The sequence below is a fragment of the Myxocyprinus asiaticus genome, chromosome 21 (assembly GCF_019703515.2).
Source record: "Myxocyprinus asiaticus isolate MX2 ecotype Aquarium Trade chromosome 21, UBuf_Myxa_2, whole genome shotgun sequence".
NCBI classification, from domain to species: domain Eukaryota; kingdom Metazoa; phylum Chordata; class Actinopteri; order Cypriniformes; family Catostomidae; genus Myxocyprinus; species Myxocyprinus asiaticus.
Genome location: NC_059364.1, coordinates 9,106,997 through 9,126,028, shown reverse-complemented (window position 1 = coordinate 9,126,028; position 19,032 = coordinate 9,106,997). Strand labels below are relative to the sequence as shown.

Sequence of the window (19,032 nt, the reverse complement as noted above, 5' to 3'; positions counted from 1 at the left end):
AGCTCAAAGCTCATTTAAAGATGAAATTCTCCCTGAAAGTCTGTAAACAGTAGAGGCCACAAAATAAAAGAATTGCTTTAGGGTTTTCACCTGTTTGTCTCTCTCTCTCTCTCTCTCTCTCTCTCTCTCTCTCTCTCTCTCTCTCTCTCTCTAGAATCTTTATCGTATTCTTGTGTTTGTCGACTCCCCTTTATTGGCAGACGAGGATTGCGTTGATTTCTTTTTCTTCTTACCACTGAAATTAATATATATAATATAATTCTTTTTTTTTTTTTGTAAATATATATAATATAAATGTTGATATGATGGCAGCATTATTTCTCTAGAGAAAGAGCAGCAATGAAAATCTCAACTCTGTTCAATACTGGCCTGAATCTGCTATTTATAAGGGATGCCGTGCATTTATGTTTTGAGAATATTTTTTCCAGTTTTCTCTCTTTACCTGAGGTTTCAATTTTCTGTCATCTCTCTTGAATGATTCACTGAATCATACTACATTTGAAGAAAACATCCTTCTAAAAGCATGAAACCGTTGTCACCTTCATCATTTCCACATGCATTTGTGATTGAACAAAGGTTTATTCTGGACCATAAAACAAAAGGTTACTCTGTTCTCTCCACAGTTTTAATTCAGCTTAACAAAACTTTGTTTTGTAGATCATTTTGGTCATAGTTAAAGTTTTCTTTAGTCAAAATTTAAGATTAGATAAAAAATTAAACCTTGAATATTTCGTATTGACTTGCGTATCTGCCACTGCCTAACCCTATTCACACTAGAGGTGTGCAAAACTACTATTTTCATAATCGACTAGTCGATTTGTTGTTTGAATGACTAGTCGACTAGTACTGTATGTGTTAAGGATAATAAAATATAATTAGGCTCCGTTATGGTAATGTGACCCCGATCAGACGCATTTCAGAGGGATATATGCACGGATATTCAACAAATAAAAAGGCTAAATAACTATAACATCTTATTGCACAAAACTATCAAAGTAAGAAAGACATAAGAAAGGCTCCAATAAAGAATGACACAAAACCGTTTATGTGCATCCTGCTGCAGAATCACTTGTTTCAATGTAAACAGAGAGATTGGGAGTCTCAAGGCGATCCTTGCTGCGCAGTCAAAAGTGCAGAATTGCAAGATAATGATGCGGGTACACACTAGTTCACGACATTGAGCAGTTTAACCTTTCTAACTGTAACTATTTATTTAAGCAGTATTTAAGTCTGACAGAATCAGCAAAATACTTTAATTTCTACAAAACACCTCACAAATACAGGAACATTACTCACAGCAGAGCATTTAACTTCTGACAGTGATCGTCTTGAAATTTATTGTTGATGCAGTGCTTAGATGGCTGTAACAGCAGCGGTGCATAAATGGACTAAACTTAAAGCATTAATGAGACAAAACGTCGTTCAGGGGGTTCTACTGTGCTGACTGTTTTTTAAGTGCAAAAATGCTTTCCATTAAGTTGCATCTCTCAATTAATATGAGAATTGCATCTCACATTAAAACCACCACTACTAAAAATATTAATGTTAGTAGTCAACCCCACTAATCGGCTAGTCAGTTGTTGGATGATTAGTCGATTGGTCGGCCACCATAGCACATCCCTAATTCACACTGACAGCAATTTTTAGCAACAACGTGACTGGAAGTCATTCATTTCATTTAGGAATTGCAAGTAAATAAAAATATATTTTACTCATATCATGCTTTGAAAATGGCCTCTGTCTTTGTGACAGTGTCTGACACCTTTGAAACGTACCAGTAGATCATAACATAGTCAGTCTGAATTTATGGACAAAATAAGTCTGCCAGTATAGGGTTGGCAGAGAACAGGTCGTGTCAGGGCAAGTTCTTTTGTTATAAGTTCTGGCTCGCTCATGAATAAAATTAACTGATGTGATATCAGAGAGCATGCTGAGACATGCGTCCGCTCTGACCACATAGCTTCTATCTTTATGTTAATTGAGAACTTCCTTTTTATCAGCGCCACTGGAATGAATCTCTGGGTGCTAATGGTCTGCAGGGAAACTTAACTTTTGGCTTAAATGGGTGGTTTTATTTTTTTCAAGCAGAGGAACCATCATTTCGACCAAAGAGCTGTTGTAGCCTTATGCATGAAGTAAAATACGGTAAAATTCTAGTTAAATAATAATAAAATAAATCTAGTTAAATGGTAACTAAAGCATGTTTTGCAGTTTTCACTAATTGGACACAAGAAAGACTAAGATTTAATCATGTTCATTTATGAAGCAATATATCAATACATAGTAACGAACAGCAAAAGGAACATCCTGGTTACTTTCATAACCTCCTTTTTCTGATGGAGGGAACGAGACGTTGTGTCAACGTAGTGACACTAGGGGTTGCCCTTGGGAGCCCCAAACACCTCTGATCTTTAAGAAAAGGCCAATGGGAATTGGCGAGTGGAATTTGCATCAACTGACCCCAGGGCTCCAACGGGGCTCCCTGCAGGACCACGGAGAGATCCCATGAGGGAATGAAGCGCGGTCTGGGAGGATTCAACTTCCTTGTGCCTCTAAGGAACCTGATGATCAGGTCATGCTTCCCTAAATACTTACCGTCAACTGCATTGTGGTGCGCCGCCATAGGTCTTCCATGTCTTCCACACCGCCATAGGTCTTCATAGGTCTTTCCGTCCGGACCAACATGTGCTTGCCCTGGATCAATGGCCAAAGCCTCCACAGTGCGAGCAACATTGCGAGCAACTCGAGGCAGTTGACATGCCAACGCAGTCACGGCCCTGTCCTGGAGCCCGCGGCTGCGTGCCTGTTGCACATGGCGCCCCAGCCATGTTTGGAGGCGTCTGTCCTAACCACGACGTGCCTGGGGTACTTGCACTAAGGGGACTTCTGCCCGTAGGAATGCAAGGCCCGTCCAAGGGCTGAACAGGTAACGGCAGATCGGCATGACGACCACGCAATGTGTGCCGCAGCGCCATTCCCACCTCGCAACTCGAGTCTGACGCCAGTGCTGATGCGGTATCATATGTATCGACCCGAACGGCGTGACCAACGTCGAGGACGCCATATGCCCCAGGAGCCTCTGAAAATGCTTCAGTGGGACTGCCATGCTCTGCCTGAACAACTTCAAGCAGTTCAGCAATGACTGCTTGCGCTCGCTCGTGAGGCGCGCCATCATAGAGACTGAGTGTAACTCCAATCCAAAAAAAGAGATGCTCTGTACCGGGGAGAGCTGCTCTTTCCCCAGTTTACCCAAAGCCCCAACCGGCTGAGGTGCCTGAGCACCAGGTCCCTGTGTGCACACAACAAGTCTCGAGAGTGAGCTAGAGCTAGCCAGTTGTTAAGACAGTTGAGGATGCGGACGCCCACTTCCCTTAGCGGGGCAAGGTCTGCCTCTGCGACTTCTGTGAAGACGTGGGGCGACAGGGACTGACCGAAGGGGAGGACCTTGTACTGGTGTGCCCGGCCCTCGAAGGCGAACCAAAGAAAGGGCCTGTGCCGAGGTGAAACCGAGACATTGAAGTACGCGTCCTTCAGGTCTACTAACGCGAACAAATTCTGATGCTGGACGCTCGCTAAAATGCGTTTCCGCGTCAGCATCTTGAACGGGAGTCTGTGCAAGGCCCGGTTCAAAACTCTCAGGTCTGGGAATGGCCGCAACCCACCGCCTTTCCTTGGTACGATGAAGAACCCCCCTTCTTGGCTGTAGAACCTCTTCTTCATCTCGGCTGGAGGAACAGGCTTTACCGCGTCCATCCGCAGAAGGGACGCGATCTTCGCGGGAGGGCAGCTGCGTTCTCGCCCTACACTTGAGGTAAATGGACACCGCTGAATCCAGGTGGGTGCCTGGCAAACTGAATCGCATAGCCAAATCAGCGGTCCTGGTCAGCCATCGCGACAGGTTGGGGAGCGCAACCGTCCTCGTAATCCGTCACAACTGCCCGGGCAGGTGTGTTGTGTTGCAGCTGGGCGCGCAGGGGCGGGGGGCCCGCCTCCACAGCATCGTGCCTCCCATAAATGTGCATTGTCCGGCGATCACAATAACGATGGCCGTAAACACCGGGTGTGTGGCCCAGGATGGCTCACCCGTCTCAGGGGCGGCTAGAAGCCTTCCTCGGGTTCTTGGCGGCAGGCTGTGAGACGGGGGGTGTCTGCTTCCTGCGGGTAAAACATTTTAAAGCAAAAATTGGCTCACGGGGGCTACTATGTGCCTTTATACTCGGAAGTCACTAGTCACAGAGGGATTGCAAAATTAAACCAGTGACAATTAATTAATTTGCATCTGTCTGAGCTATTTTCAATTTATTTATATATATATATTTTTTTTATGCAGAAATGCGGACATATTTGAACGTTATTGAGCTGTGTCTCGTAAAGAATCGGCACATTTCTTAGACACCGTGTCAAGTTAAAAAGAACTTTTAAAAACATGTCTCTAGACACCTGTGTTCTTTAACAGTATATTTGCTTTTTTTAGCGCATTTGGTTTGAACAGTCCCTTAGCCCAATGGCTATTTAGGAAACTTAAGCGGCAAATAAAAGCTGCATTTAAATCACTGTTAAATTCACAGTGTTGCTTGATTTTATATTTTCTGCAAAACCATCACAAGTATATCGTGATATATCGCCTTGCCCTAACCACACAGTTACACATTTGTCTTTGGAAAATGTGTATAGCCCCTGACCAGAAATAAAATCTGCTTCCAGCTGTAGTGATTGCCATTTCCTCAGGCGTCTGATATGCATACATTAGCTGTGCCTTGTTTCGAAGACTGTATCCTCCGGAGGTCGCATTTGTTGGCCACATACGGCATCAAGGCTGTCTCGTTTCAGAAAAGAGAGGAGGACACTCCGAATGCAGCCTTCGAATGCAACCTTCTTTCACAGGATTTCATAGGATGCATGAGGGGTATCCTTCGAGGGCACTCACAACCTACAATTCTTTGCTTCAACGGAAATGAACATAATTTTCCAGAAAAAATTATGATCAAATGCAAGTAATGTTAATTCAAAAGTTGAAGTACCTCAGTAGACAGGTACAGAGTATATAAGATGTATAATTGTAGTAATAAATACAGTAATTGAAATAAAGTGTTATAGACTAAAAGTACACCTGTAAAATTTACCTCATACATTCCCTTCCAAAGGGACTTTGTTCCCTTCTCACTCAAAGCGCTTGTGCTTGTTAAAGAGTGGTGTGCTGTTATAGCAACTATGATAAGTTCTGTTTCCGTTTGTCCTACGAAGCCCATCTCGTTTAAACAAGGCTTTTTTTAAATGAGGCCTTTGAAATGAGACACAGCTATACAGTGCATTCAGAAAGTATTCAGACCCCTTCATTGTTTTCACATTTTGTTATGTTGCAGCCTTATGCTAAAATGCTTTTTCACATCAATCTACTCCCCATACCTCATAATGAATATATATATATATATATATATATATATATATATGTTAACTTTGCAAATTTATTAAAAATAAAAAAACTGAAATATTACACTGACATTATTATTCAGACCCTTTGCATTTAAAAATTTAGCTCAGGTGCATCCCATTACTCTTTATCATATTTGAGATGTTTCTACACTTTGATTGGACATGATTTGGAAAGGCACACACCTGTCTCTATAAGGTCTCACAGCTGAAAATGCATATCAGAGCAAAAACCATGCCATGAGGTCAAAGGAACTGCCTGCAGAGCTAGAAACAGGATTGTATCGAGGCACAGATCTGGGGAAGGCTACAAAAAAATTGGCCAAACAGAGCAATCGGGGAGAAGGGCCTTGGTAAGAGAGGTGACCAAGAACCCGATGGTCACTCTGGTTGAGCTCCAGAGATCATGTGTGGAGATGGGAGAAACTTGCAGAAGGACAACCATCACTGCAACACTCCACCGATCTGGGCTTTATGGCAGAGTGGCCAGACGGAAGCCTCTCCTCAGTGCAAGACACATAAAAAAGCACCTAAAGGACTCTGTAATTGCTGCCAAAGGTGCTTCAACTAAGTACTGAGTTAAGGGTCTGAATACTTATGTTAATGTGATATTTCAGTTTTTTCTTTTTAATAAATTTGCAGAGTTATCATAAATCTGGTTTTTGCTTTGTCATTATGGGATATGGAGTGTAGATAGATGTGAAAGTAAAATATTTAAAACATTTTAGCATAAGGTTACAACAAAATGTGAAACAATTAAGGGGTCTGAATACTTTCTGAATGCACTGTAAACCAGTGGATGGAAGCTAAGCTAGGTTTTGTTAAATAGACATTTGAGATGGCTTTAGGGATTTAGATTCAGGTAAATATGGAGTAAAATTGAAATGTGACTCAAGTAATGTTTGTCTTCATGAACATATGTTGCGTGGCAGTTGTGTAGGTGGATGTTGTTAAGCTTATGTGTGTATCTGATGAATTGTGATCTGCCAGAGGTATGAATTCCATTATGGTTCCAAACAGGAGATGATTTTGCTCACTCTCTCTCCCTGAGTTTGGTTTTTAATACACAGCAGAGAGTGGGTGTTTTAAAGGGTAAATAGCCACCCGTCTGGAGACTGGCTTTTTGGCACTAAAAAATAAATCTACCAGGGCTGTCTGTTTTGTTTTTTTGCTCTTTGCACTTTACAATTGAACGAAAAAGTTAACAGTCAGATAAACTTGGATCAGCAACATAGATATTCATACACAGCCAAAAACCTTTTTTAATCACTATTATTGTCATGTTTTCAAGGAAAAGTATCTAAACACCCTTTAAACAAATTACATTTACTTGAGATGCAAAATGACATTAGATATTAAGTCTTATTTATTAACAACATTTAGTGTGGTATATGCTTAAAACAAGACAAAAACATTTAAAACAAATATACTTATTTCCTTTTGAATTAAAGGGATAGTTCACCCAAAAATGAAAATTCTCTCATCATTTACTCACCCGCATGCCATCTATGATATGTATGACGTTCTGTCTTCTGCTGAACACAAACAAAGATTTTTAGAAGAATATCTCAGCTCTGTACTGTTGAAGTCAGTTTACATACACTTAGGTTGAAGTCATTAAAACTAATTTTTTAACCACTACACGGATTTAATATTAGCAAACTATAGTTTTGGCAAGTCGTTTAGGACATCTACTTTGTGCATGACACAAGTCATTTTTCCAACAATTGTTTACAGACAGATTGTTTCACTTTTAATCGACTACATCACAATTCCAGTGGGTCAGAAGTTTACATACACTAAGTTAACTGTGCCTTTAAGCAGCTTGAAAAATTCCAAAAAATGATGTCAAGCCTTTAGGCAATTAGCCAATTTGCTTCTGATGGGAGGTGTACTGAATTGGAGGCGTACCTGTGGATGTATTTTAAGGCCTACCTTCAAACTCTGTGTCTCTTTGCTGTGGACCTCCACAAGTCTGGTTCATCCTTGGGAGCAATTTCCAAATGCCTGAAGGTACCATGTTCATCTGTACAAACAATAGTGTGCAAGTATAAAGACCATGGGACCATGCAGCCATCATACTGCTCAGGAAGGAGACACATTCTGTCTTCTAGAGATGAATGTAGTTTGGTGCGAAAATGCAAATCAATCCCAGAACAACAGCAAAGGACCTCGTGAAGATGCTGGAGGAAACAGGCAGACAAGTCTTTATATCCACATTTAGAGTCCTACACTACCAGTCAAAAGTTTTGAAACACTTACTCATTCTTTATTATAATTGTTTTTTTGTTTTTTTTTTTTATGATTTTTTTTTTTCACATCTTAGAATAATAGTAAAGTCATCAAAACTTTGAAATAACATAAATGGAACTATGGGAATTATGTTGTGACTAAACAAAATCCAAAATAAATCAATACTGTGTTATATTTTAGCATCTTCAAAGTAGTCACCCTTTGCCTAGAATTTGCAGACATGTACTCTTGACATTTTCTCAACCAACTTCTTGACGAATCACCCTGGGATGCTTTTTAAACAGTATTGAAGGAGTTCCCATCTATGTTGGGAACTTATTGGCTGCCTTTCTTTATTATTTGGTCCAAGTCATCCATTTCAAAAACTTTTTTTTAATTTTTTATTAATGTTTAGTTTTATAATGAAATAAATTAATATGGTGGCACAATTATATTTTTGCCTACAAAACTAATTTCAAACATTTAAGCATACGCCTTCTGATCAAAAGATTTTTAAGATCATGAGAAACATTTCAGTCAAGTGTTTCAAAACTTTTGACCGGTAGTGTATATCGACATAACCTGAAAGGCTGCGCAGCAAGGAAGAAGCCACTGCTCCAAAACCGCCATAAAAAAGCCAGACTACAGTTTGCAAGTGCACTTGGGGACAAATATCTTACTTTTTGGAGAAATTTCCTCTGGTCTGATGATACAAAAATGAAATTTTTTGGCCATAATGACCATCGTTATGTTTTGCAAGCCGAAGAATACCATCCCAACCGTGAAGCATGGGGGTGGCAGCATCATGTTGTGGGGGTGCTGTGCTGCAGGAGGGACTGGTGCACTTCACAAAATAGATGGCATTATGAGGAAGGAAAATTATGTGGATATATTGAAGCAACATCTCAAGACATCAGCCAGGAAGTTAAAGCTCAGTTGCAAATGGGTCTTTCAAATGGACAATGACCCCTAGCATACCTCCAAAGTTGTGGCAAAATGGCTTAAGGACAACAAAGTCAAGGTATTGGAGTGGCCATCACATAGCCCTGACCTCAATCCGATAGAAAATTTGTGGGCAGAACTAAAAAAGCATGTGCGAGCAAGGAGGCCTACAAACCTGACTCAGTTACACCAGTTGTGTCAGGAGGAATGGGCCAAAATTCCAGCAACTTATTGTGAGAAGCTTGTGGAAGGCTACCCAAAAAGTTAAACAATTTAAAGGCAATGCTACCAAATACTAACAAAGTCTTTCATCACATTCCACTGGGAATGTGATGAAAGGAACAAAACCTTCTCTCTACTATTATTCTGACATTTCACATTCTTAAAATAAAGTAGTGATCCTAACTGACCTAAGAAGCTCCAAAAAGGAAATAAAGTCAGCATAAAAGTAATCCATACGACTCCAGTGGTTTAGTCAATATCTTCTAAAGTGATCCAGTTGATTTTGGGTGAGAACAGACCAAAATATAACTTTTTTTTTATAATATGTTTTTGCTGTACATCTTGCCATTGTAGTCTCCAGGCACCATCATGATTTCAAGCTTGATTACACTTCCTAGTGCTTGACGCATGCGCAGAGCACTAGATGGCGCTATAAGAAGTGTAATCAAGCTTGAAAACGTGATTGCCAGTGAGACTGCTGTCAAGATATACAATGAAAAAGGAGTTACATTTTGGTCTGTTCTCACCCAAAACCAGCTGGATTGCTTCAGAGGATCTGAACTGGGTTAACTAAAGAGAAGGGAAGGGAAGGGAAGGGAAGGGAAGGGAAGAGAAGAAAAGAGAAGAGAAGAGAAGAGAAGAGAAGAGAAGAGAAGAGAAGAGAAGAGAAGAGCTCGCTGTCAAGAATTGTTCTTTACCTGTTATTCCACAAAATTAATGGTGCTTGCTAAATCCCTCATAGGATTAGGGATTTTGAACAAATCCCTAACCAAAGTATTATACTTGCATGTAACTCGTCCTGCACCATTTGTGCTATAGTCATTATTGATGCCTGAAATCATGCAGTTTATTGCAGGAACCAGAATATCAGAAAGACTTGGGGGTAGATCTTTTTACCAAGGCCAATATAACAACTTCAAGAATCCTCCCAAAACATTTTACAGTGCTATTTATCTGTTATTGTTATAAAAAAGCTTTCAGTCGCCCATCTTTTGAAAATCTCAGCACCTATTGAAAGTACTTTTGTTGAATGTTGTTTTGTGAGTTAATTGCAGGGTTGTCCAAGGAAATTGTCTTGCTTTGTACAGAGATTGAGAGGATGGCTCAACAAAGCCAAAAGGATTATTGTGGTTTCTCTAGGTTTTTAGAAATCATCACCTCAAACGAGTTGTGACATGCAGACTGAATAGACCACTAATAATGTCTCAGGATCAGAAATCAATTTGACCATCAGCAGTTTTGCAGAGTGCAGGTTATATTGTGCAGAAAACGTGCTTAATGTATAAAAGCCTCTTGACTGTACCATGCACATCTGTGACAATATTTCTTCTTTGTTTGTATATTTGGTAACACTTTACAATAAGGTTCTGCATGTTTGGAAAAAAGAAAGTTATACGGGGTTGGAAAGACAACAGAATTTTCACTTTTGGATGAACTATCCTTTAATGTTTTAACCATCATGCACTAATAATTTGAACAATAATTTTTTTACAGCAATTATTAGTTGTTTAGAAAATAATAGTGAATAGTTTAGAAAATATTAGTAAAATAAATACTTTTTTAACAATTTCCCTGATTAATGTGTGTGTGTGTGTGTGTGTGTGTATGTGTCTCAGTGTGATACAGGATGAATATTTTCACACTTCAAATGATACTGTTAATAACTCATGTGCAGAGTAGTTCAATTTCCTGACATTACCAGAGTCTGTTAAAAGATTTGAGCCCATCATAAAGTCAGATGAAGTCCCATTTGCAAGGTGAGTCAGTGACTGCATTCAGACAAGACGGGTCTACTATCAGTTCATCTCAGCACACGTCTGTTTATTTAAGTGTTCTCCAATTATTCACTGCTGGAACTTTTCTCTGTGCTGTTTTTAACACATCAGTATACAGTTTTTTTTTTTTTTTTTATGCAAATGCAAGTAAATGATACACTTAATTGAGATTTTTTTAAGGTATTAAGGTATCATTTTCTAAAAGTCACTTAAATATGACTTTTAAGTATTAAGTATTATATTATCAGTTAAATATAATATTTAGTTACATAAATGATTGTTTTTTAGTTTTATTAGTTGTATTTAGAGTGCTTATGTTGATGCTGTTACCTAATTTGAGATCCTTGTTGTTTTTAAGCCACATATACAGTATACTGCACTTTTAACTTTTAATTATATAATGGGTTATATATATATATATATATATATATATATATATATATATATATATATATATATATATATATATAGTTTTCAAAAGGGTAACTTGACTATAGTGTAATTAATAACCTGGAGAGAATGTACTGTAGCTTGGCAAGTTACAATTTCAAAGTTGCTTCCTCAACACTGATCCAGATTGGGTCTAATTTCATCTTTTAGACCCTGTCCAACACTGATAAATAATTTTAAGGATATCTGGCTTTGAATTAAGGCCTCATGTTATGACAAAAGCTTTGGATGCTGATATTATTAGGAAACTGAGGGAATAATACTGATTATGTGTTTCAGCTGTGACCAGTGTGAAGTTATGGGCCATCGACAGACAGTGCTTCCAAACCATCATGATGAGGACGGGCCTCATCAAACATGCCGAATACATGGAGTTAGTAAAAAGGTGAGCAGCTGTCTCATCATGGAGCATTTACTCACTGGAAGCTCCTCCTCTTCCTTTGTTTCTATCTCTGTCTCCTTTTTAGTCATCTGATATCTTCATTTGCATAATCGCAACTAGAGAAGAGAGCATGGGGCATATTTTACATATTAAAGACAGAATTCTGCATTGTTGGGCTCCTGAGCCAAACCGGATGAAAGAAGTCTTCATCAAAGACTTTAAAGACATTGAGGCTGAACAGAAGAGTTTCTTGGAAGCTTCAGCAATTCATTGGTACAGAGACTCTATAGCTCTGTATCTTCCTTTCCTCTCCTCTTTTCATGATTTCTCTCTTTCAGTCTTTTGTTTAAAAATAAGAAAAATGAAATGTAATGAAATTATTTTTAATGAGTCATCTAATGTGGTTATGATATTTCTGAAATCTTTTTAATTTTAATGGTATTACCACATTGGTGCTATTTGTATGTTTTGAATAATTAGGCAAGACCTAATTTTTTCATTGATAATTCACAAGCCGTTAACATTATAAAACAAAAGCAGAGTGCATGTGAAAGCATTAGATGCAATAGATTCAATATGTGTTTTTATGTAATGCTTCTGATCCTAGCCCCTGACATAATATTTAAAGTGACATTTAAAAAAAAAAGTATTTTGACCATATGGTTTAAACAGAAGCAAGTTTCTCTTGCAGTCTTCCTAAGTATTTCATTATGTCTACACTTGTACTGTATTGGCCTAGTCAAGCTCAACAGTCCAACTCTGTTGTTGGAAAAAGTGATAGTTTTTTACAGAAGTACTATACTTTGCACAAGAATATTGAAGTGAATAATGTAGTGTATTGCAATAATATTTGATAAAAAAAAATGCAGTTATGATACATTTTTTCCCTAACTTTCAACCCCTTAACATCATGAACCCAGTTGTGTGTTATTAATATATATATATATATATATATATATATATATATATATATATATATATATATATATATATACACACACACTACCGGTCAAAAGTTTTGAAACACTTGACCGAAATGTTTCTCATGATCTTAAAAATCTTTTGATCAGAAGGCGTATGCTTAAATGTTTGAAATTTGTTTTGTAGACAAAAATATAATTGTGCCACCATATTAATTTATTTCATTATAAATCTAAAATGTAATTTAAAAAAAAAAGTTTTTGAATTTGATGACTTGGTCCAAATAATAAAGAAAAGCAGCCAATAAGTGCCCAGCATATAGATGGGAACTCCTTCAATACTGTTTAAAAAGCATCCCAGGGTGATACCTCAAGAAGTTGGTTGAGAAAATGGGTGACTACTTTGAAGATGCTAAAATATAACACAGTTTTGATTTATTTTGGATTTTGTTTAGTCACAACATAATTCCCATAGTTCCATTTATGTTATTCCATAGTTTTAATGACTAAACTATTATTCTAAAATGTGAAAAAAAAATTATAATATATAATGAGTAAGTGTTTCAAAACTTTTGACCGGTAGTGTATATATACACACTATGTATTTATATACAAGAAATTATGCAATTAACCATGATTAAAAAATGTAATCAACTGTTATAATATATATATACACATATATACACACACACACACACACACGTGTATATATATATATATGTGTGTGTGTACGTATATATATATATATATATATATATATATATATATATATATATATATATATATATATACATATACAGGTGCATCTCAATAAATTAGAATGTCGTGGAAAAGTTCATTTATTTCAGTAATTCAACTCAAATTGTGAAACTCGTGTATTAAATAAATTCAATGCACACAGACTGAAGTAGTTTAAGTCTTTGGTTCTTTTAATTGTGATGATTTTGGCTCACATTTAACAAAAACCCACCAATTCACTATCTCAAAAAATTAGAATATGGTGACATGCCAATCAGCTAATCAACTCAAAACACCTGCAAAGGTTTCCTGAGCCTTCAAAATGGTCTCTCAGTTTGGTTCACTAGGCTACACAATCATGGGGAAGACTACTGATCTGACAGTTGTCCAGAAGACAATCATTGACACCCTTCACAAGGAGGGTAAGCCACAAACATTCATTGCCAAAGAAGCCGGCTGTTCACAGAGTGCTGTATCCAAGCATGTTAACAGAAAGTTGAGTGGAAGGAAAAAGTGTGGAAGAAAAAGATGCACAACCAACCGAGAGAACCGCAGCCTTATGAGGACTGTCAAGCAAAATCGATTCAAGAATTTGGGTGAACTTCACAAGGAATGGACTGAGGCTGGGGTCAAGGCATCAAGAGCCACCACACACAGACGTGTCAAGGAATTTGGCTACAGTTGCCGTATTCCTCTTGTTAAGCCACTCCTGAACCACAGACAACGTCAGAGGCGTCTTACCTGGGCTAAGGAGAAGAAGAACTGGACTGTTGCCCAGTGGTCCAAAGTCCTCTTTTCAGATGAGAGCAAGTTTTGTATTTCATTTGGAAACCAAGGTCCTAGAGTCTGGAGGAAGGGTGGAGAAGCTCATAGCCCAAGTTGCTTGAAGTCCAGTGTTAAGTGTCCACAGTCTGTGATGATTTGGGGTGCAATGTCATCTGCTGGTGTTGGTCCATTGTGTTTTTTGAAAACCAAAGTCACTGCACCCGTTTACCAAGAAATTTTGGAGCACTTCATGCTTCCTTCTGCTGACCAGCTTTTTAAAGATGCTGCTTTCATTTTCCAGCAGGTTTTGGCACCTGCCCACACTGCCAAAAGCACCAAAAGTTGGTTAAATGACCATGGTGGTGGTGTGCTTGACTGGCCAGCAAACTCACCAGACCTGAACCCCATAGAGAATCTATGGGGTATTGTCAAGAGGAAAATGAGAAACAAGAGACCAAAAAATGCAGATGAGCTGAAGGCCACTGTCAAAGAAACCTGGGCTTCCATACCACCTCAGCAGTGCCACAAACTGATCACCTCCATGCCACGCCGAATTGAGGCAGTAATTAAAGCAAAAGGAGCCCCTACCAAGTGTTGAGTACATATACAGTAAATGAACATACTTTCCAGAAGGCCAACAATTCACTAAAAATGTTTTTTTTATTGGTCTTATGATGTATTTTAATTTTTTGAGATAGTGAATTGGTGGGTTTTTGTTAAATGTGAGCCAAAATCATCACAATTAAAAGAACCAAAGACTTAAACTACTTCAGTCTGTGTGCACTGAATTTATTTAATACACGAGTTTCACAATTTGAGTTGAATTACTGAAATAAATGAACTTTTCCACGACATTCTAATTCATTAAGATGCACCTGTATATGTGTGTGTGTGTGTGTGTGTGTGTGTGTGTGTGTGTGTGTGTGTGTGTGTGTGTGTGTGTGTGTGATTAGGGATGTGCGAGACTAGTCGACTAAACGGTTCTGATGCTGCTAGTCGACACTGGAATTACTAGTCGGTTAATATTTCCCCCCATTAAACTGATAATAATTTTTACACATTTACGTTTGGCATTATATTTTTACAGAGGCTGTACTTAAATTATTGTCATTTTAATGTTACATATTTTAAATAGAATTAATAATACAAATATTATTTAAAAAAGAGGATAGCTGGAGCAGATACAGAGTTTAATTTCACCTCAGGCTGCGCGTGCTTCTTCCCTCTCTCACTCGCGGAGCGCGCAGGAAAATGTCCTCTCGCTAGACAAGCAAACTCAGCAAAGTAGTTATGAAAACACTTCGCTGTGCGGGAATCGGCTTTCCAGATGATTTGAAGTACCTAAGGATGTTTTCACATTTGAGTCTTCTTTACAACTGTGCATGCTTGGATGTTATTTTCCCGCTGAGCGGGCTTTTTCAAGCGCAGGATAGCCGCCTCAGGTGAGTCAAGTCCCGTCTTTCACCGGACCATGTCGACGGGTTAATTTTACTCATCAAAAAATTTATGCTTTTGAGTAAGTAGCCTAGAAAATAACTGTTTTAGACTATGTATGCCATTTTTTAAAATCTGCTGATTAAGAAGGCTATTTTCAACGAGGTGCTGACTGTTAACGGGTTAAATTGTCTTTTGTTTGTGTGCACCTCATGTATAGAATACATTAGGTTTACTGCAGGCTACATCACAGGCCTATTTTTTCTATCCTATAGCTACTTTTTTTTTTTTTTTTTACATCGTAACTGTTATTGGTTAACGTTCTTTACCGAACATCTGTCATATTAGATCAATGGTTAATGCACGCATGTCCTGAAATATGCATGACTTTTCAAAGCATTTTTTTTCTTTCTCATAGATTTGGCTTAGTCTACCTGTTAATTATTTTCAACAATATCCTGACTGTTTTAATATGTTAAGTAACTTTTACTTGGTGATTTCCGTTTAGAACAGGCTTTTAATGGTTGTTCCATTGATCCTGCACTCAGTGGCGTATCCAGGACATTTGTACTGGGGTGGCCAAGATGGGGCACAGCCCTAGTGTGGGGTGGCCATACCGGGAGAAACTTTATGAATGGCACATGATCAAAATGTGTAAATATCGCATTGCTTTGCTTCAGCATCTACACATGTAGAATAAATGAATTCTTAAACTCATGTTAGCATTCACTGAATTGTTTGTATTCAATATCAGACTGTTTTTTTTTACATTTGACAGTTTTCTATTCCTGTTCTATTTCAACCTATTACAGTTTCTGGGAATCTCTGGTTATTTTAACATAACATCCATTTTTAAATCAGTAATTGTTTAGGAAATGTCAGTTACACATTTTAAAGAGCTATTCTCATTGTAGAGAATTAATCTGCGTATAAAATCAGGTATAGTGTATAATAATAAAAAGATACAAGTACAGGTGATAACTGATTGAGGCGCAATTCAATCAATCATTCAGTCAATTATTCATTCATTTATTAGCTATAACTGCACTGTCCAGCAGAAATATTGTTAAATTGGGTACAAATCAGTGTGTGAAACTGGCTACGAGGGCTTATAGGTGTCTGTCTGGAAACCCCAAAATTGCAGATTGAGCTCTAAATACAGTAAAAAACAAAACTCTATTTACAGTGTCTACCCAGGTTTATTTTCCACATGTTCTGATAGCTTCAATTACTTTGAATATTACCAAATAAAATATTTAGTCAAATCATTTGCGGCATTTAAGTGCAATTTGCCCTGCCTCTGCATATTTAAAATGTCAAATAAGGTATAAAAACTTTGAAGATTTTATTGGTCTGACTGACCAATAATACACATAAAGAGCTCATAAATAACTCATGTAAAGATTTAAAGGTCAGTCACAGCACAAACCCTTCCATTTCACACACAGGTTAGCCATATATATAACTTTAGCTATTGAACATATACATCTGTAAAACGCTTTACACACCTCCGTCATTAAATTAGAAAACATGGCATTTCATATTTCTTGTCAATATAAAGATAACATGCTGAATGTGGTGTAGGGTCTAGCTTACTCTTTAACCTAGCTACTGTAACAATGAAAAAATGTTTTCACATTCACATGGAAATTCAGGATAAATTAAACGATAGATTAGATGAACATACCTCTCAAATAACAGCTTTCTTTTTGACCACAAATCGACGTCGTCAACTCATTGGAAGTTGGAGGTAGACGCTAGCTCGTGTCAGCTTCGTGCTTCTGACCGACCATTATACTCCAGACCTGACACCCGCTGCCCGTGACCTGCGGCACCTGCCCCTCCCCCCACTGATCAAAGATCAGCTCACACAGCTTCAGTCCCACCACTACTATAATGGTCAGAAATATAAAACTGACCCTGGGTCAGTGTGGCTCTAAATCAACAAATGACCTGAGATGTCATCTTTGATTGACAGGTGTTTCTATTGGTTCTTCATTCTTGTGTTGATGAACATGATGAACTACCAATCAGTTCTGGGGTGGCCACAGGGTGGCCAATGAGATTTCAGGGGTGGCCCAGGCCACCGCAGGCCACCCCCTAAAATCGCCACTGCCTGCACTATTCATTCAATTGTTTTCAATAAATATGTCTATTAAATATTCGCTACTGTTGATTTAGTGAATGCGTGTCATGTTCTATATTTAATGTACAATGATCATAATTCAAGGGGAGCACGTCGCAGATTAATGCCCCTTTTCAGTAGAATTTAGCATCGGATTTGGAATAGATTAAGTATTTTTTATTTTTGTTTTACTGTTTTCTGAAGGTTGGTTTCTCTTTAGACAAGTCGACTAGTCGGTTACAAAACTTCCATTTAAACGACAGTCAAATTAGTCATAGCGCACATCCCTAATATATATATATATATATGTACACTGGTGGCCAAAAGTTTGGAATAATGTACAGATTTTGCTCTTATGGAAAGAAATTGGTACTTTTATTCACCAAAGTGGCATTCAGCTGATCACAATGTATAGTCAGGACATTAATAACGTGAAAAATTACTATTACAATTTGAAAAAAAAATAAAATTATAAATGTTCAGAACTACTTAAACTACTTCAAGGAGTTCTTATCAAAAAAATCCTCCATGTGCAGCAATGACAGCTTTGCAGATCCTTGGCATTCTAGCTGTCAGTTTGTCTAGATACTCAGGTGACATTTCACCCCACGCTTCCTGTAGCACTTGCCATAGATGTGGCTGTCTTGTCGGGCACTTCTCACGCACCTTACAGTCTAGCTGATCCCACAAAAGCTCAATGGGGTTAAGATCCATAACACTCTTTTCCAATTATCTGTCGTCCAATGTCTGTGTTTCTTTGCCCACTCTAACCTTTTCTTTTTGTTTTTCTGTTTCAAAAGTGGCTTTTTCTTTGCAATTCTTCCCATAAGGCCTGCACCCCTGAGTCTTCTCTTTACTGTTGTACATGAAACTGGTGTTGAGCGGGTAGAATTCAAAGAAGCAGTCAGCTGAGGACATGTGCGGTGTCTATTTCTCAAACTAGAGACTCTGATGTACTTATCCTCTTGTTTAGTTGTACATCTGGCCTTCCACATCTCTTTCTGTCCTTGTTAGAGTCAGTTGTTCTTTGTCTTTGAAGACTGTAGTGTACACCTTTGTATGAAATCTTCAGTTTTTTTTTTTTTTTTTGGCAATTTCACGCATTGTATAGCCTTCATTCCTCAAAACAATGATTGACTGAGATTTTCTCTAGTTTCTTGAGAAAGCGGTTTCTTTTTTGCCATTTTTGACCTAATATTGACTTCAAGACATGCCAGTCTATTGCATAATGTGGCAACTCAAAAACAAACACAAAGACAATGTTAAGTTTCATTTAACGAACCAAATAGCTTTCAGCTGTGTTTGATATAATGGCAAGTGATTTTCTAGTGCCAAATTAGCAATTTAACATGAATACTCAAGGATAAGGTGTTGGAGTGATGGCTGCTGGAAATGGGGCCTGTCTATATTTGATCAAATATGACCTTTTTCAAGTAGTGATGGTGTTGTTTTTTACATCAGTAATGTCCTGACTATACTTTGTGATCCGTTGAATGCCGCTATCAATTTCCTTCAGAAACAGCAAAATCTGTACATTATTCCAAACTTTTGGCTGCCAGTGTATATATATCGTATATAAAACGTCTCATTCTGCGTTTTGGTGATAGTTAAGACTTG

The 19,032-nt window shown here is 38.0% G+C and overlaps 1 protein-coding gene across 3 annotated transcripts in view; it reads left to right on the top strand.

Moving 5' to 3' along the window:
* The window catches only part of LOC127412113 (cGMP-dependent protein kinase 1-like), an 87,615-nt gene that overhangs the window by 27,130 nt on the left and 41,453 nt on the right, over window positions 1-19,032 (top strand). For all 3 annotated transcript variants that reach the window (XM_051648200.1, XM_051648199.1, XM_051648201.1), the window contains exon 4: window positions 11,331-11,436. In XM_051648200.1, coding sequence (XP_051504160.1) covers window positions 11,331-11,436 — 106 coding nt within the window. The remainder of the gene's footprint in view (window positions 1-11,330; window positions 11,437-19,032) is intronic.